Genomic DNA, 20562 nt, shown 5'->3' with positions numbered 1-20562 from the left:
GGTCATTTGTGGGGTGTGTTTACTGTCCTGGCATTTTGGGGGGTGCCTAATTGTAAGCACCCCTGTGAAGCCTAAGGCTACTTGCACACCAAGACGTTGCGTTAGGTGCTACGTTAAGGTCGCATAAAGTGCACCTAACGCAAGGCCTGGTGCTCTTCGATGTGCACGTCAGAGTGAGCCGCGTTGTGCAGCTCACTCTGGCGTCCGTGATGCGTACTCTTGGACGCATGCGGCATCAATCACGTGGTCCTGCCGGCCAATCGCCGCACAGAGCGGCCGCACCAGGAAGTAAACACTGCACGTCACAACGTGCACTGAATATTGATTTTTATTGAAAAAATATATACAAAATATACAATACAATAAATAATAATGATATTCGTGATCAAAAGGATCACAAAAGCAAAACATACATAATCGATATATACATTGTATATCCTATACATAATGTATTAGCAACAATACTATTTACACAAGCTGATAAATTATCCATATCACAAACTCCCTGAGCAGAAGAATACTCAATCTACATTTAAAACCAGACAGGACAACAGGAAACATGAATCCATCACCCTACACCCAACAAGTGACTATCACCAGAAACAATAACCACTCATTCTGCCATTTATGCAGGAGGGGTAAACCAAGACAAAAATATCAAAATCAACACAGGACAAACAAAGACACCCATAAGTTAGTTGGAGGGATAGCTCCACTAATTATGTCTGCGGCCAATCATCAAAAAAGGTATGAAAAAAAAACAAAAAAACTGAAAAGGGTGATAAGAAACAGAAAGCTCACCCATAAGAGACGGAGATAGGCTAAGGAGGCCTGATGTTCTGCCAAGAACCCAGGCACCTCTGCCCAAACTACGCCTCTCCAAGTCCCGGATCCTAGATACCTCACCCAGAATATTGCCTACCACCACCTGAACAGGAATGGTTTTATGCCTAAGTGGTACCTGACACTGTGCCAACCATGTGTGCTGCCTAACAACTAAGCTGACTAAGTATAAGGTGCATAAATCAAAACCCTGGTGGTGTCTGAATGCTCCATACGCCCACTCTGCGTAACTTAGACGCTCCAGAAAGGGAATACCTAGGCTTCCACCCACCTGTTTATACACTTCAACGTTAAAAGGACAATGAAGTAGAAAGTGGTCCATGGATTCCTCAACACCACCACACTCCTCATGAGGACATCCACGTGCCTCCACCTTCAAGCACTTAACATTACTTCTAACGTAAAGCTTGCCATGAAAAGAGAGCCAAGCAATATCCCACAATTTATTTGGAATCCGCGGTGAATTAAGAAGTCGCAAACCCTCCTCCAATTTTACGCTTGGGCAATCTCTCAGGTACAGTGGCTTATGAAAGTATGAGTCTACCACCCGGCTCGTAAGGACACGCCTCTCGACCGATTTGATATCCTCCACAGTCAATCCCCACTGCCTTAATTTTCTCAAGCACATAACATAGGTCGGAAGATAGACACAACGTGACGCCAGTCTCTTCACTGGACCACCACTTTCCCAACTGTTGAGGTAAGTCCCAAACCAGGTCCGAAAGATGCTACCCAGTCAGGTTGGTTCTCTGCAAACATATTACCAAGATTGTGTTTAATAAAAATCAGAGTAAAGAAAACAATTGGGTTGACCATGTCTATGCCACCCTCCCGCCTGGCTCTGTAGGTGATGCTTCTACGCATGATGTTTAACCCATTCACGTTCCGTCGTTTTCACTTGAGAAATGTTCACCTACCATTCATTAGCCTATAACTTTATCACTACTTATCACAATGAACTGACCTATATCTTGTTTTTTCCGCCACCAATTAGGCTTTCTTTGGGGGGGTACATTTTGCGAAGAGCCACTTTACTGTAAATGCATTTTAACAGGAAGTATAAGAAAAAACGGAAAAAATTATTTCTCAATTTTCAGCCATTATAGATTTAAAATAATACATACCGTATTTCGCGCCGTATAAGACGCTCCGAAATATAAGACGCACCCAAGTTTAGAGGGCAAAAACCTGGGAAAAAAATATATATTAAATCTGGTACGTCTATATTCCAGGAGCATCTTTGAACATGTTGTGTCCTCCTCTGTACCTTATCTCTCCACCTGTGTGCCCCATCTGTCCTTCTGTGTGCCCCATCTGTCCTCCTGTGTGCCCCATGTCTCCCTTCTGTGTGCGCCATCTCCCCCATGTGTCCTGTGTGCCCCTTCTCCCCATGTGTCCTTTGTCATGTCTCCCACATGTGTCCTCCTGTGTCCTGTCTCCATGTGTCCTGTCTCCCTGTGTCCTGTCTCCCTGTGTCCTGTCTCCCTGTGTCCTGTCTCCCTGTGTCCTGTCTCCCTGTGTCCTCCTGTGTCCTGGCTCCATGTGTCCTCCTGTGTCCTGGCTCCATGTGTCCTGTCTCCATGTGTCCTCCTGTGTCCTCTCTCCATGTGTCCTCCTGTGTCCTGGCTCCATGTGTCCTCCTGTGTCCTGGCTCCATGTGTCCTGTCTCCATGTGTCCTCCTGTGTCCTGTCTCCATGTGTCCTCCTGTGTCCTGTCTTCATGTGTCCTCCTGTGTCCTGTCTCCATGTGTCCTCCTGTGTCCTGTCTCCATGTGTCGTCCTGTCCCCATGTGTCCTGTCCCCATGTGTCCTGTCCCCATGTGTCCTGTCCCCATGTGTCCTGGCTCCCCCACATGTCCTTCTTTGACTGGCTCCCCCGAATGCCTCACTTCTCCCCCTCTATTTTCCTCCTGCCCCCCTCCATGTGCCCACCTCCCCCGTGTCTCCAATATGCCCATCTCCCCCCCCCCCCCCGTCTCTCGATATGCCCACCTCCCGTGTCTCCGATATGCCCCCCCCCCCCCCCGTGTCTCCGAGATACCCACCGTAAATCCTTCCCCCCTCCGGGTCTGCAGCTGTAGCGGCTTACCTGATACATGCCGCCGCGAAGTCTGCAGACACCCGGCTACTCCATATGTTTCCTCTACTGCGCGGCTACTGATGACGCAATCAGTACAAGCCGCGCAGTAGAGGGAACACATGGAGTAGCCGGGTGTCTGCAGACTTCGCGGCGGCATGTATCAGGTAAGCCGCTACAGCTGCAGACCCGGAGGGGGGAAGGATTTACGGTGGGCATCACGGGGGGGGGGCATATTGGAGACAAGGGGGGAGGAGGTGGGCATATCGGAGACACGTGGGATTTGCGCACATGGAGCGGGGCAGGAGGAAAATAGAAAGGAAAAGCTGTGGCACACGGGGGAGCCAGGCACAGTGATCGCCCACACAGGCAGGGAATCCCCAATGGCGGCGGGTCGGCGGTTTGTATCGGCGGGCGTTCGCAAGTTGGGAATTCCCTGCCTTTGCCGTATAAGACGCAGGGACTTTTTCTCCCCATTTTTGGGGGAGAAAAAGTGCGTCTTATATGGCGGAAAATACGGTACTTCCATAATTAAAACTCACATATTGTATTTGCCCATATGTCCCGGTTATTACACCGTTAAAATTATGTCCCTATCACAATGTATGGCGACAATATTTTATTTGGAAATAAAGGTGCATTTTTTCCGTTTTACATCTATCACTATTTACAAGTTTAAAATAAAAAAAAAAATATAGAAATATTTCATCTTTACATTGATATATAAAAAGTTTAGACCCTTATATTTACATGTTTTTTTTTATTGTAATGGTTTTTTTTTATATTAAAACATTTTATTTGGGTATTTTTGGGAGGGTGGGATGTAAACTATAGTTGTATAATGTAATTGTGTGTTGTTTTCAATTATTTATACTTTTAGTTGTAGTTTTACTTTTTGGCCACAAGATGGCGGCCATGAGTTTGTTTACATGACGTCACTCTAAGCGTAACACGCGCTTAGACTGACGCAGGGGGAAGGCAACGGCCAGAAAAAGCACAGCTTCCAAGAGAAGCTGTCGCTTTTTCAGCGGGGGAGAGGAATCAGTGATCGGGCACCATAGCCCGATACATTGATTCCGTGGCTACCCAATCCGCGGCCGGGAGTGCGCGTGCGATCGGCCGCGGGAGCGCGCATGGTTCCTGGACGTAGTTTCTACGTCCAGGAACCAAAATAGGTTAATCTACTTCCCCAGAGCATCTGGAAAAACAGATCACAGATCCTTGCATACAGGGATTGAGGCAAAACTGCAACATAGCTGACATATAAGAGGATTGGAACCAGATGGCTCTTGATCAGGTCCACCCTTTCCCTAAAGGTCAATTTCCAACCTTTCCATCGTGCTACTTTGGTGCTGACATCATTCAGCCTACTAACCCAATTTTGATGACCATAGTCACCAGGTCCAAATTCGATGCCAAGAATCTTGATTTTCGGCTGGGGCACGGGAAAGGAGCCAGGAAGTACAAAGTGAATATTAATTAGCCATGTGCCTGGCCGCTCTCCACTCCTCCCCAACATGACTGCGCATGTGCAAACAGTCTAACGCGGCTTAAGCCGCTGTAACGCCGTAGCATGCTGCACTTTCGGAAGAACATGCAGCGTTACATGTAACGCAACGTGCGCAGTGTGAACAGCCCACTTGTGTTACATTGCTGTACGTTGGGGGAGCGTTACAGGCTGCACTAACGTGCGCCTGTAACGTCCCTGTGTGTAAGCAGCCTAAAGGTGCTCATTGGACTTTGGGCCCCTTAGTGCAGTTAGGCTGCAAAAAAGTGCCACACATGTGGTATTGCCGTACTCAGGAGAAGTAGTATAATGTGTTTTAGGGTGTATTTTTACACATACCCATGCTGGGTGGGAGAAATATCTCTGTAAATGACAATTTTGATTTTTTTTTTTTACACACAATTGTCCATTTACAGAGATATTTCTCCCACTCAGCATGGGTATGTGTAAAAATACACCACAAAACACATTATACTACTTCTCCGGAGTACGGCAATACCACATGTGTGGCACTTTTTTGCACCCTAACTGTGCTAAGGGGCCCAAAGTCCAATGAGTACCTTTAGGATTTCACAGGTCATTTTGCGACATTTGGTTTCAAGACTACTACTCACGGTTTAGGGCCCTAAAATGCCAGAGTAGTATAGGAACCCCACAAATGACCCCATTTTAGAAAGAAGGCACCCCAAGGTATTCCGTTAGTAGTATGGTGAGTTCATAGAAGATTTTATTTTATGTCACAAGTTTGTGAAAAAATACCAATAAAAATCAATTTCCGCTAACTTGTGACAAAAAATAAAATCTTCTATGAACTCACCATACTCCTAACGGAATACCTTGGGGTGTCTTCTTTCTAAAATGGGGTCATTTGTGGGGTTCCTATACTGCTCTGACATTTTAGGACCCTAAACCGTGAGGAGTAGTCTTGAAACCAAATGTCGCAAAATGACCTGTGAAATCCTAAAGGTACTCATTGGACTTTGGGCCCCTTAGCGCACTTAGGGTGCAAAAAAGTGCCACACATGTGGTACCGCCATGCTCAGGAGAAGTAGTATAATGTGTTTTGTGGTGTATTTTTACATATACCCATGCTGGGTGGGAGAAATATCTCTGTAAATGACAATTATTTTTTTTTTTTTGATTTTTTTTTTTACACACAATTGTCCATTTACAGAGAGATTTCTCCCACCCAGCATGGGTATGTGTAAAAAAAACACCGCAAAACACATTATACTACTTCTCCTGAGTACGGCGATACCACATGTGTGACACTTTTTTGCAGCCTAGGTGCGCTAAGGGGCCAAACGTCCTATTCACAGGTAATTTTGAGGCCTTTGGTTTCTAGACTACTCCTAGCGGGTTAGGGCCCCTAAAATGCCAGGGCAGTATAGGAACCCCACAAGTCACCCCATTTTAGAAAGATAACACCCCAAGGTATTCTGTTAGGAGTATGGTGAGTTCATAGAAGAATTTTTTTTTTTGGTCACAAGTTAGCGGAAATTGACACTTTGTGAAAAAAAACAATAAAAATCAATTTCCGCTAACTCGTGACAAAAAATAAAAACTTCTATGAACTCGTCATACACCTAATGGAATACCTTGGGGTATCTTTTTTTTTTCTAAAATGGAGTCACTTGTGGGGTTCCTATACTGCCCTGGCATTTTAGGGGTCCAAAACCGTGAGTAGTCTGGAAACCAAATGTCTCAAAATGACTTTTCAGGGGTATAAGCATCTGCAAATTTTTATGACAGGTGGTCTATAAGGGGGCAAATTTTGTGGAACCAGTCATGAGCAGGGTGGCCTCTTAGATGACAGGTTGTATTGGGCTTGATCTGATGGATAGGAGTGCTAGGGGGGTGACAGGAGGTGATTGATGGGTGTCTCAGGGGGTGGTAAGAGGGGAAAATAGATGCAAATCAATGCACTGGGGAGGTGATCGGAAGGGGGTTTGAGGGTGATGTGAGGGTTTGGCCGAGTGATCAGTAGCCCACACGGGGCAAATTAGGGCCTGATCTGATGGGTAGGTGTGCTAGGGGGTGACAGGTGGTGACAGGAGGTGATTGATGGGTGTCCCAAGGTGTGATTAGAGGGGGGAATAGATGCAAGCAATGCACTGGCGAGGTGATCAGGGCAGGGGTCTGAGGGTGTGGGCGGGTGATTGGGTGCCCTAGGGGCAGATAGGGGTCTAATCTGATGGGTAGCAGTGACAGGTGGTGACAGGGTAATTGATGGGTGATTAGATGGCGGAACAGATGTAAACCATGCACTTTGGAGGTGATCTTAGGGTAGGTCTGCGGGCGATCTGATGATGTGGGTGGGTGATCAGATGCCCGTAAGAGGCAGGTTAGGGTCTGATCTGATGGGAGGCAGTGACAGGTGATGATGGGGTGATTACAGGGGAGAATAGATGTATACAGTACACAGGGGGGGAGGTCTGGGGGGTCTGAGGTCGTTCTGAGGTCGTTCTGAGGGTGTGCGCGGGTGATTGGGTGCCCTAGGGGCAGACAGGGGTCTAATCTGATTGGTGGCAGTGACGGGGTGACTGATGGGTGATCAGTGGGTATTTAGATGGAAGAACAGATGTAAACAATGCACTTTGGAGGTGATCTGAGGGCGATCTGATGGTGTGGGAGGGTGATCAGATGCCCGTAAGAGGCAGGTTAAGGTCCTATCTGATTGGAGGCAGTGACAGGTGATTGACGGGTGATTGACAGGTGATTACAGGGGAGAATAGATGTATACAGTACACAGGGGTGGGGGGGTCTGAGGTCGTTCTGAGGGTGTGGACGGGTGATTGGGTGCCCTAGGGGCAGATAGGGGTCTGATCTGATTGGTAGCAGCGACAGGAGGTAATTGATGGGTGATCAGTGGGTGATTAGATGGTGGAACAGATGTAAACAATGCACTTTGGAGGTGATCTGAGGGTAGGTCTGCGGGCGATCTGATGGTGTGGGAGGGTGATCAGATGCCCGTAAGAGGCAGGTTAGGGTCTGATCTGATAGGTGGCAGTGACAGGTGGTGATTGACGGGTGAATGACAGGTAATTGACAGGGGAGGATAGATGTATACAGTACACGTGGGGGGGGGGGGGGCTGGGGAGGATCTGAGAGTGTGGGGGGGGGGGGTGATCAGGAGCCCCCAGGGGGCAGTTTAGGACCTAATAGAAAAAATAGTGTTGACAGATAGTGACAGGGAGTGATTGAAGGGTGGTTAGGGGAGTGATTGGGTGTAAACAGGGGTCTGAGGGGTGGGAGGGGGGGGGTCTGATGGGTGCTGTGGTCGATCAGAGGGAAGGGGGGGGCAGATCAGTGTGCTTGGGTGCTTACCTGGGGGGGCTGCAGCCTGCCCTGGTTGTCCCTCAATCACTGGGACCACCAGAACAGGAGGCAGCCTGTATAATACGCTTTGTATACATTACAAAGTGTATTCTACGGTTTCCATGCGGCGATCTAAGGGCTAGTAACCCGCCGGCGCTTCCGAACGGCCGGTGGGTTACTGCGCAAGGGGGGGCGGAGCCTGTCGCCGGCGCCTGATCGCGTGACGCGATCGGCGCATAACCACGCCCGCCGCCGATGGACGTATTGCGGCCGTTTGGGCCCAGCCCTTGCCGCCGCCCATTGGCTGTGGGCGGTCGGCAAGTGGTTAAATAAGGTTTTACTGCAGGAAAGTTAAAAAGGTCATTATTTCTGCTTTGCTTTATAGCTAAAAAGACAGAGGGCCATATGCAATTCACTTTTTCACCTGAGTTTCCTCCTAGGTGATATTTTCACAGCTTGTAAATAAAATGCCTTTGGCTCCACCAGCAAGCAAACAAATACTCAAAATAATTTTGGCAGTACTTTTTACCCTACTTTTTGGTACTTTGTCCATTGCAAAGTGCTAAAAAGTTAATTTAAATTGAAGATGAAAAATTATCCCCTAGAAGAAAACTCAGGCGAAAAAGTGAATTGCATATGGCCCAGAGTGTGGTTACAAAGCTGCTACTGTGATAGAAAGGTGCGATATTATAAAAAAGCTATATAATGAAAATAAAAATATGTGACTCTTTACTTTGTTACTAATGTTCTATTCATTAACCGTACTACACATACAATTCATTATATCATAAGGGTTTTTTTTCTTCGCTTCATATTTGTTTTAAGGCACTGTTTACCATCTATAGAAAGTATCGCTTACCTATTGGTGTTTGTTAATAAAGGGTTTATTATTCCTTATTAGTCTGACATCTGCAAAATACAGCTGTGAACATAAAATGAATAGAAGATCTATTTTATTGTCAACCTTCGGTCCCCAGAGTCCCCATTGTTAAGTGTTGCTAAATAGCAGCCCCAAGCATCTCTACGTTCCTTGAATTAAACCTAATAGCTGAAGATAATTTGCTTTGCTTTAGACATCGAAGATGTCAGAAGATTGAAACCCAATTATCTGGAATCTACTGTAGACTGGTTTAGAAGATACAAAGTGCCCGATGGAAAACCGGAGAACCAATTCGCCTTTGATGCAGAATTTAAAAATAAGGTACCCCAAATGCCTGTTAAGTTTGTATCAGAATATGTGAAGAATACGTATAAAGCACAAAGCGGACCCATTAAGATAACCGTGTATGCTGAATCTTGTAATTACATCCTAAAATGACTGCAAAACTTGTGATAAGACCAATATCCTCTATAGCTGGAGGCTTGTGGAGATGAGTTACAGATGAAACTCATCTGAGCTCTTTCTTGCACCAATATACAGGCTGCCTTCAGCTCTGTGTGTAAATGGATTTGTCATTCAGACGCTGCGTGGGTAAGTGCTAGGATAAACACCCTCAATCAGAAAATGAATTCGATTGCGCGTTTTCTGACCTGTTAATATCTGATTCTGTGCTTGCCCATACTGTGCGTGAATGGCAGCTCGGTTCATCCACAGAGGCGGATGAAGCCTGGAATTCAGGCAGAGATGCCGGTTTAGTTGCAGAGGGTGATGACAACAATGAGCTGTTTCTGCAAATGCATTAATCATCTGAGCGATCTCTGAGAAGTATCTCATTTATGCCGGCTTCTAGAGTAATTAATGCTGCAAGCCTTTATTTCAGACATAACTGTGTTGTCCTGTTCTCTTTTCAATGTCTGCTAACTAATAAGTAACGATAGAAACCGAGTGAAGCAAATAAAATGTCTTGATTACTTTTAGTATGTTATTATATTTACAGGACTTCGCCATAGACGTGATTAAATGCACCCATGCTCATTGGAAGGCACTGGTGACCAAAAAGACAAATGGAGGGGAAATCAACTGGTGAGTGCTTTGCCTTCCTCTATACAGATCGTGGCAGCTTCTAAACATCTGTGGAATTCTTGCTTCTAATAAGCTCTGTGTGAACCATATCCTGTGTTTGTAATTCATTGTTTGATATGAGAATTGTAAATTGGGCTGCTGCCCAGTTTGCTTTTTAATGCATTTACAATTAAAATATGCAGCTTCATTACATATCTTTTGGTTGAACAGCGAGGAGAAAGCCAGCACATACCACTAAGGCTGCATCTGAAATGACCACCAGCTCAGTGTGCAGCACCTAAATAGATTTTCTGCACACCTTGCATTCAATTCAGATGCAAATCATATGCAAATCTGCTACTACTTATTATGCAAACAGGAAACTCAGGAGGAGGGGCTGGGAGCAGCTAACCTGACAGTTACATAGTTACACAGTTAAGAAAAGGTGGGGGGAAAGGCTGCGCGTCCCTAAACATATGTTGCAATTGAATGGTTAATCGCACAGGCATACACTGCCTCTGTTAGACTGAAAAATGCATGCCCTGCATCCAAGACAAGTGCTAACATTTATTAAACTAGGAGGAACTTTAGCTTCCAATATGGTTTGCATGCAAAGTACCGTACTTTTCGCCGTATAAGACGCACTTTTTCTCCCCAAAAAATGGGGAGAAAAAGTCCCTGCGTCTTATACGGCAAAGGCAGGGAATCCCCGACTTACGAACACCCGCCGATACGAACCGCGACCCGCCGTCGGGGATTCCCTGCCTGTGCGTCCTGCTGTGGCCTCTCCTCCCCCTCCTTGCTTGCCCCCCTCCTCGTGTCCCCAACGTGTGCGCTCGGGCCCCCCTAATTGAGAAGAGGCAGCTGCTTACCTCCTCCATCTTGCCCGCGGCGATTGAAGACATCCGGCTCCTGTGGGCGGCTTCCTCTAGTGCCGGCTTGTAATGACGCGTCATCGATGACGCGTCATTACAACCCGGCACTAGAGGAAGCCGCCCGACAGAAGCCGGATGTCTTCAATCGCCGCGAGCAAGATGGAGGAGGTAAGCAGCTGCCTCTTCTCAATTAGAGAGGGACCCGGCGAGAACACACAGACAGGACACGAGGAGGGGGTCAAGCAGGGGGGACCCGGCGATCACACACGGGGGCAGAAACACGGGGGGCAGACACAGATGAGGGCCAGAAACCTGGGGGCAGACACACGGGGGCCAGACACATGGGGGCAGACACATGGGGGGCAGACACATGGGGGCCAGAAACCTGGGGGCAGACACATGGGGGCCAGAAACCTGGGGGCAGACACATGGGGGGCAGACACATGGGGGCCAGAAACCTGGGGGCAGACACATGGGGGCCAGAAACCTGGGGGCAGACACATGGGGGGCAGACACATGGGGGGCAGACACATGGGGGCCAGAAACCTGGGGGCAGACACATGGGGGCAGACACCTGGGGAACAGAAACCTGGGGGCAGACACCTGGGGAACAGAAACCTGGGGGCAGACACATGGGGAACAGAAACCTGGGGCAGACACATGGGGGACAGAAACCTGGGGGCAGACACATGGGGGACAGAAACCTGGGGGCAGACACATGGGGGACAGAAACCTGGGGGCAGACACATGGGGGACAGAAACCTGGTGGTAGACACATGGGGGGCAGGCACATGGGGGCAGACAGCAGGCACATGGGGGCAGACAGCAGGACACATGGGGGCAGACAGCAGGACACATGGGGGCAGACAGCAGGACACATGGGGGCAGACAGCAGGACACATGGGGGCAGACAGCAGGACACAGGAGGACACCATTTGGGGGAGGTCATGTACAAGACGCTCCTGAAATATGGACGCACCAGGTTTAGTTTATATCTTTTTTTTTTTCCCTGGATTTTGCCCTCTAAACCTGTGTGCGTCTTATATTCCGGAGCGTCTTATACGGCGCGAAATACGGTATATTATACTAGACACTTGCGCCACGGTGAGGCAAACCTCCGGGCAAGTGACCTAACCTAAATTTAAAACCTTGGGAGCAGCTAAGCAAAAACCATGTGTAACTTACATTTGGTTGAACAGCGAGGAGAACGCCAGCGCATACACATATGCTTTCATAAATTATAGTAGTTAACCTACCCTTATGAATTGGTTATGTATTGTGTTATTATGCTTCTGAAAATTCTAAAGTACTTTGTGTATAATTTAATATAAACATGGGGAGAAAATACAAACTCTGGGCAGATGGTGTTCTGGATAAGATTCATGCCCGGGACCCAAGGTCTTCAAGGGGAGCGTACTACTTACAGTACTACACTACCCCAACTCTCATGCCAGCCCATGCCACCTTCAATAATTGCATTTGTTGCTGTTCTGACCCCCACTCTACAACCTTTAGCGGTTTGTCTTCAGTAACCAAGCTGTGTGTTGGTTCTTCTTACATAATGTGATAAATGACGAGCACTGTCACTGTACGTTTTATTATAAATACTAGTAAGATGTGGATTAATGGGGTCAATTCTCCAATCAATATAATCATTGAAGCCACGTTCGTAAACACAACCAAAAAAGTAAAATGATCTAAACAGAGAGTATATATAAACAGTACGGCTGTAAGTGGGTGGGGGGGCGGGGGGAGTATAATTCCATCTCTGGTGGCACGCAGACACCTAGGATGATACGTTACAACAGGGGATGTAACAGCAATCAGGCAAGGTTTGCCAACCTGCCAGATTTCATTACCTTTGACTTCACTCTGCTGGATTGTGTGACATTTCATGTCTGTGAATAGCTTTATAGACACGTGGAAGTGTTCAGTGAGACAAGACGTGTGTTGCATGCAATACTGACTAGCAAATTGATGGACTGCAGTACCACCCATGCAAGCTGGACACAGAAACTCTGTGTAAAGACGAGGTTAAAGATCTATTCAAAAAAGGTTGCGCTGTCTTACAAGTCCCAGAAGTTCATTTATAGTATGCACCTGTCATAGGGAAAAAAAAACAAAAGTAAGAAGTAACATAAGTGGAGTTACTCCTCCTTTAAAGTGCCAAGTTCCGCATGTAAATTTAATAATTTGCCATTAAAAAAATATTATCATTTTTATAGTGTATGTGCAACAAAAGAAAAAAAAAAACTTTGCAAGAAGAGCTTACTTTTTCCAGTACGTACAGTAATGAGAAAAAAAGTACTCTTTTAATTCTAAACTTTTGAATATTAGGGGGAAAAATCTGGTTCTTAGCAGGTCTGAAAAAGAGATGCATACCACCATAGATGAACTTCACATAACATATTACTTTTGTCATTCTTTATTTTACAAAGACTAGGTCAAAATACAGAATGTGTGAAAAAGTATATTGATTCCACTTTCACAGGAAGAGCATTTGTAGCAGCCAAGTGCTGCTAATCAAATGCATGTGATAAACTAATCAGCAACAGTGGCTTTGTGTATAAATATAGACGTTTTGGTACCTTGCTTTGCGCCATTCATATGTGTTTACAGTGGCGTAGCAATAGGGGTTGCAGAGGTAACCGCATCGGGGCCCTTGGGCCAGAGGGGCCCGAAGGGTCCACCCTCTATCACAGTATTATCTCTATTGGTCCTGTGCTTGTAATAATCACTTCTATAGATGCTTTGAATAGTAGTAATCATTAACCAGCTGTTCCCCATCCCTTCTTGCAACTCTGACACTGTGATTGTCCTTGGCAGGTTTTCTAATTACAGACTAATTAGAATAACTTTTGATACAGATTCATGGCAGTACAACTAGAAAAAGACTGAACATTTTGGGACTTTTATAAAAAGGTTTCCAGGAAAGAGCCTCTTCTCAAAAGAAAAAAGAAATGCTCAGGTTGCAAAGTTGCATCTAAACAAACCACAAGACTTATGAAACCATGTCCTTTTTGTACTGAGGAAACCAAAGTAGGCCACAACAGGGAACAATTACTCATCTCTGTACACCAAAATAAGTAAATTGTAAGGTGATTTGTGAAACGGTCAAAGCCAGGCTAATATTGGGTCATGCAACAGGACAAGCAAACAAAATGGCTTAAAAAAAATTGTTGCAATCGCCCAATAAGTCCAGACATCAGTTGATCAAAATGCTGTGGAGGGACCTTAAAATGCTGTGCAAAATGAATGTCCACAAATCTCAATGACCTGCAGCAATGTAAAGCCTACTAGGACAAAATTCCTCCACAATAATCAGACTTAGGGCCTGAGCCCACTAACGCAGTCAACTCAAGTCTGCTTCTATCTGCTTTTCAGCATCTGTAACATTGATGTGTAACAGAAAAGCTGACACAACTGCGCCAGTGGACTCAGGCACTAATGGTCATACAGAAAAAGTTAATGCTGTTAAAGGTGTTTCTACAAGCTATTGAATCATGTGACTTGTTTTTCACACATGGTTTCTCCATTTTTCCTTTACTTTTGTTCAATAACCTGGTGGAGTCTGTGTTTACACCTGAAATTGAACCAGCCAAAAAAAAAAAAAAAAAAAAAAAAAGCTCCTCACTTAGAGGAAAGCATCTGGATATCCTCCTTCATGACCTCTTTGCTGCTACGCACAAACCCAATGAACATATCGATGAGCTTGTTGGGTATGTTGGGTATGTTCTCATGGCTGTACTCCCCTTCCTGCACAAGTGTGGCTGTACTGTGCCTGCACAAGTACTCCTGCACATGTGCAATAAGCAGAAGTGACTCTGTGCCACGGCAGAGGCTTGGCCATACTCTTACAGGTGCAGTATGACCACGCTCATGCACAAAGGAAAACGTGGCGGCAAACTAAGAGGGTCCCAGCCAGCGGCGATAGGGTCAATATGGTGGAGGAGAATGTGTGAAGCTTCTGGAGCAATCAGAGGCTTTCCTCATTTTAGACAAGTATCTACATTTTGTTTCTCAACCAGTTCGGGTTTGCTTTAAATAATTTTACATGTAGAAAAGCAGATGATTATTCATTAAGTCCTAATGTGTAAAATAAAAAATTAAAAAAAAAATTGAAAGTGTAAGGGGAAGAAAAGGTATTCCCAGTTGTCATATGGTCAAGTAATAGCTGAAATCACCACAGTTTGGTTAAAGTGAACCTAAAGTAAAAAAAAAAAAAAAAATGAGATGAACTCACCTGGGGCTTTCCTCAGCCCCCTGCAGCCGATCGGTGCCCTCGCAGCTCCGCTCCGATGCCTCTGCACCCGCCGGCGAACACTTCCGGTGTGGCCGTCACCGGCCGACAGGCATGGGAACGCGAGTGATTGTTCGCGTTCCCAGCGTGTATATCGCCCCCTATGCTGCTATTGCGGCCAGGAAGCCGCAATAGCAGCATAGGGGGCGATATACAGGCTGGGAACGCGAACAATCACTCGCGTTCCCATGCCTGTCGGCCGGTGATGGCCAAACCGGATGTCGTCGCCGGCGGGTGCAGAGGCATCGGAGCGGAGCTGCGAGGGCACCGATCGGCTGCAGGGGGCTGAGGAAAGCCCCAGGTGAGTTCATCTCATTTTATTTTTTTTTACTTTAGGTTATCTTTAAAACAATCACTAACAAATGTTGGTGGTCCCAATAAAATGATTTGTTTTGGTGGTGATCTGATTGGAGTTGATTTGAACCTGGTACTATGCAAGGTAATGCACTACAAAAATGTTATCGACTTGTGCTGGTTAGAGGAAACCTTGACACTGCTTAAGAGTGATCCAGTCAGTTTTGCTGTCTCTACTCAATATGGCAGACCTGGGGCCCAACTAACTAGGTATGTTCATGGTGGATCCACATACCTCCATGCATTGTCCAATCCTCAGAAGTTCTGTGCCTGCGCAGTAAGCCGGGGACACCGTGGCCTTGATTGACAGCGGCGCTTCACGCAAGCGCAGTAAGGACGACCTCGAGGTCGGTATCTGCACCGTGCGGGGAGCCTGGGATGGCGGCGGAGATCGGAGCTGTCAGCGTGGGACAGTCGGCTGCAAGAGGCTGGAGAAAGCTGATTTTTGTTTTTGTTTTTTGCTGATGATACCTTGGAGAGGGACTGGAAGGTTGATAGGAGGGAACATCACAGCAAGCCTGCCTCTTTCTGTCTGAGAGTTAGTTTGGTCAAAAGTCTAATTTTTCGAGGAGTGATTAAAGTAACCACAGAAAACAAGGAGAGAAACGGCGAGGACACAGTGGTATGTGGATCCAGCCTGAACATACCTCTTTGCTTACATTTGGTAGCTTTGCCTCAGGTCAGTTATCCTTTAAATTGACTAGAACTGTTGACTAGTGTGTGCCCACCTTTCTATACGTATGTGTAGAGTAGGGATGGTGCATGAAATGCAAATGATTTCGAGTTGATCCTACATTATGCAAATTTATGCAGCTTGAAAATGGACCAATCGAATTGTACCTCAGCAGGATTTGACTGGTTCATTTTCAAGCTACATAAATTTGCATAATACTGCATTAATTTGAAAGTAACCAGTCAAATCCTGCTGAGGTAAAATTAATTGGTCCATTTTCAAGTTGCATAAATTTGCATACAAAATTTGTATAGTACTGCATAATCTCAAAAACATTTTGCTTCTCATTGACCATGCCTCGTGTAGAGTAAGGGCTGATTCACACTACGAGAGCTCTTTAAACGCCAGAGATTTTAAAAGCTCTTGCTAATGCAATCCTATGGAGGATTTTTACAAAATTGCATCTATCCAGTGTGAACACTCACATAGGATAACATTAACAAGAGCTTTTAAAATCACAAGCGCTTAGAAAAGCTCTTGTAGTGTGAATGAGCCCTAAGCCTTAAGCTATGTATCCATAAGACTGCAGAAGGTGGATTGGGAAACACTGGTGACACGTGGTTCGATGAACGATTGTTCCCTTAGCCATCCATTGCCATGGGTGCGCATGACAGCACACGTCAGGTGCGATACAATCATAATACTTTTGCATCTACAGGGATCAGAACGATCATCCGTGATTGCAACTGTCATGACTGTTGTGATTGCCGTAAATTGCTAAACGTAGTTTAACTAATTTAAATTAAACCATGTTACAAGATGTTGCAAATATCAGGGAAAATGGCCAATCTTCATGAAACGTCACCAGAAAATGTGCGTGCTGGGTATGGGCCTTTAAAAGGAACCCTAGGTGAGAGACCTATATAGGCTGCCATATTTGTCTCATTTTAAAAGCTTCTATGGCTGAAAGTATTAAAGGGAACCTAAACTGAGAAGGATATGGATTTTGCTTTTAAAATGCCAGTTGCCGGACTCTCCTGCTGATCTTGTGTCTCTAATACTTTCAGCCACAGCCCCTCAACAAGCATGCAGATCAGGTGCTCTGACTGAAGTCAGACTGGATTAGCTGCATGCTTGTTTCAGATGTGTGATTCAGCTACTACTGTGGCCAAAGAGATCCGCAGGACTGCCAGGCAACTGGTATTGTTTAAACAAGACACATCCATATCCTTCTCAGTTTAGGTTCCCTTTATAGGCAGTAAATTAACAGGACTGGCAGGCAATTGTTTAAAATGAAATAAATGTCAGCCTCCATCTGTCTCTCACCTCGGCTTCCCTTTAACACTTATCTATACAGATGGGGTCAGTACACGATTTTGCACTACATCATTGTTAGTAAGAAAACAGGCTTTCTTGAGGTGGGTAGCATAAAAGTTGTAATTGGTTTTCCTTTGGAGAATTTAACATCTCATTTTAAAATCCATATACATTTTTTTTCTCCATATAATTAATAATTCAGTTCATTTAATTATATATAGCTTCAAATATGTCATTAGTTTCAAAGAAATGTTATAGTAAAGAACTTGCATCCTTGACTTTGTGGTGTTCTTGCTTTAATTGCAAGGCAATAGTCAACAAATAGGAAGTCCGTTCCAACATGATCTCCCATCGTCACACTGATTAAAGCACAGTCTGATGTGTTATTTTGCCCTCAGGGAGTCTTTAGTGGCAAGTCACATTTATTTACTAATTTATTGTCTTACAAACTGCAGCATTCTTCTCAGAAATGTACTGAAAATATTCCCCTGCCCGTTGAGTATATCGATGTGATTTTAAGCACAGAGTGCCACCTACTGTTATACCAAGGGAGGTGTGTTTGTTGCAAAATGCAAGTTATTGTAATGAACAAAGCTTGAAGCAGCTCCATTGTAGCCACAAAAAGCCAAATTCTCTCTAAAGATTAGTGCATTATATTGGAAATACTTGAAAAGGAGTAAAAGCAGTTTCTAAATAAACATTCAGGGCTGGTGCACACCAAAACCCGCTAGCAGATCCGCAAAATGCTAGCAGATTTTTAAACGCTTTTTTTTATTTTTATGAGGCGTTCTGCTAGCGTTTTGCGGATTGCTGCTGCGGTTTTCAGTATAGTAGATTTCATATATTGTTACAGTAAAGCTGTTACTGAACAGCTTCTGTAACAAAAACGCCTGCAAAACCGCTCTGAAGTGCCGTTTTTCAGAGCGGTTTGCGTTTTTCCTATACTTAACATTGAGGCAGAAACGCATCCAAAATCCAAAAAATGCCTCACCCAGGCATTTTTCGTTTCTGCAAAACGCCTCCCGCTCTGGTGTGCACCACCCCATTGAGATACATTGACCAAGCAGATCCGCAGTCGCAAGCGGATCTGAAAACGCGGAAAAAGCCGCTCGGTGTGCACCAGCCCTCAGTTAATAATACAGTGCAGGAAACCAATCTTATTGTTTGAAAATAAATGTTTTATCAGCAGTGTTTTATACTTGATGTTTTATTCAGTTAAACCACAAGTGTTTTGGCTTGCTAAATAAATTCTAGCATAATTGTTTCAAAATACGGTAATGTTCCTACATGGCATTACACAAATTCTGCTAAAATGCACACTTTGTTTCTGTATAATGTATTTTGTTTACAGAATGTATACCAAAGATTTATGGTCCAGGAGGATTAAATTAGTGTTGTAGATTGTTTGGCACTTATTAACTTCTGGAAACCTGCATTCTTATTTAAGCTGTATGCATAGAAATTGCATAAATGTCAGGAGACCTTTTTCTTTCTCATGGTCTATGAATGATCATAGGTGTTAAATCCCATACATTTTCAGATCTTTTTACAAGATTAAATTGTTTTATTTTCTGTCATCAACTCTTTGCTCTCTGGGTATATCACAAGTGACTTAATATTTCTCAACTACAATTTATACTCTAATATAAACTGATCTAGGTATAAACCGAGGTACTTAGTTTTTCCTTCAGGCATCAGAAAAATTGTTTGACTCGAGTATAAGCCTAGGGTAGAAACCTAGGCCACTACTTTTAAGATACCCACTAACACTCCCATATAGCAATTCTTCCCTATACAGTGTTCCATTGTGTCTAGCGGCCCCCCTTTCTCCCCCATACTGGGGTACCTGGTGTCTAGTGGCCCCCACTCCCCATACAGCGTACTTGGTGTCTAGTGGTCCCCCCTCCATATACAGCATACCTGTGGTCTAGTGGTCCCCCCCCCCTCCTCGCTCCATCATACAAGATACCTGGGACCATATGCAATTAACCTTTTCTCCTTAGTTTTCTCCAAGTTGCATTTTATTTGACAGTGGGTAAAAATATCCTTTCAAACCACCAGGTAGCAGGGAAATACAGTGGCTTGCAAAAGTATTCAGCCCCCTTGAAGTTTTCCACATTTTGTCACATTACTGCCATAAACATGCATCAATTTTATTGGAATTCCACATGAAAGACCAATACAAAGTGGTGTACATGTGAGAAGTGGATCGAAAATCATACCTTATTCCAAACATTTTTTACAAATAACTGCAAAGTGGGGTGTGCGTAATTATTCGGACCCCTGAGTCAATACTTTATAGAACCACCTTTTGCTGCAATTACAGCTGCCAGTCTTTTAGGGTATGTCTCTACCAGCTTTGCACATCTAGAGACTGAAATCCTTGCCCATTCTACTTTGCAAAACCGCTCCAGCTCAGTCAGATTAGATGGACAGCGTTTGTGAACAGCAGTTTTCAGATCTTGCCACAGATTCTCGATTGGATTTAGATCTGGACTTTGACTAGGCCATTCTAACACAGATATGTTTTGTTTTAAACCATTCCATTGTTGCCCTAGCTTTATGTTTAGGGTCATTGTCCTGCTGGAAGGTGAACCTCCGCCCAGTCTCAAGTCTTTTTTGCAGTCTCCAAGAGGTTCTCTTCCAAGTTTGAGCTGTATTTGGCTCCATCCATCTTCCCATCAACTCTGACCAGCTTCCCTGTCCCTGCTGAAGAGATGCCCCCCCCCCCCCCCCCCCCCCCCCCGAGCATGATGCTGCCACCACCATATTTGACAGTGGGGATGGTGTGTTCAGAGTGATGTGCAATGTTAGTTTTCAGCCACACATAGCGTTTTGCATTTTGGCCAAAGTTCCATTTTGGTCTCATCCGACCAGAGCACCTTCTTCCACATGGTTGCTGTGTCCCCCACATGGCTTGTGGCAAACTGCAAACGGGACTTCTTATGCTTTCTGTTAACAATGCCTTTCTTCTTGCCACTCTTCCATAAAGGCCAACTTTGTACAGTGCATGACTAATAGTTGTCCTATGGAGAGAGTCTCCCACCTGAGCTGTAGCTCTCTGCAGCTCTTCCAGAGTCACCATGGGCCTCTTGACTGCATTTCTGATCAGCGCTCCCCTTGTTCGGCCTGTGAGTTTAGGTGGATGGCCTTGTGTTAGGTTTACAGTTGTGCCATACTCCTTCCATTTCTGAATGATCGCTTGAACAGTGCTCCGTGGGATGTTCAAGGCTTTGGAAATCTTTTTGTAGCCTAAGCCTGCTTTAAATTTCTCAATAACTTGATCCCTGACCTGTCTGGTGTGTTCTTTGGACTTCATGGTGTTGTTGCTCCCAATATTCTTTTAGACAACTGCT

The 20562-nt window shown here is 45.1% G+C and overlaps 1 protein-coding gene across 1 annotated transcript in view; it reads left to right on the top strand.

Moving 5' to 3' along the window:
• The window catches only part of LOC137534116 (inorganic pyrophosphatase-like), a 138121-nt gene that overhangs the window by 96787 nt on the left and 20772 nt on the right, over positions 1 to 20562 (top strand). The window contains exons 7-8 of the mRNA XM_068255487.1: positions 8819 to 8946; positions 9623 to 9708. Of these exons, the coding sequence (XP_068111588.1) occupies positions 8819 to 8946; positions 9623 to 9708 (214 nt within the window). The remainder of the gene's footprint in view (positions 1 to 8818; positions 8947 to 9622; positions 9709 to 20562) is intronic.

Source organism: Hyperolius riggenbachi, chromosome 10, assembly GCF_040937935.1.
Source record: "Hyperolius riggenbachi isolate aHypRig1 chromosome 10, aHypRig1.pri, whole genome shotgun sequence".
Lineage (NCBI taxonomy): Eukaryota > Metazoa > Chordata > Amphibia > Anura > Hyperoliidae > Hyperolius > Hyperolius riggenbachi.
Note: the sequence above shows the minus strand (reverse complement) of the source record. Positions and strands in the feature narration are given on the sequence as shown.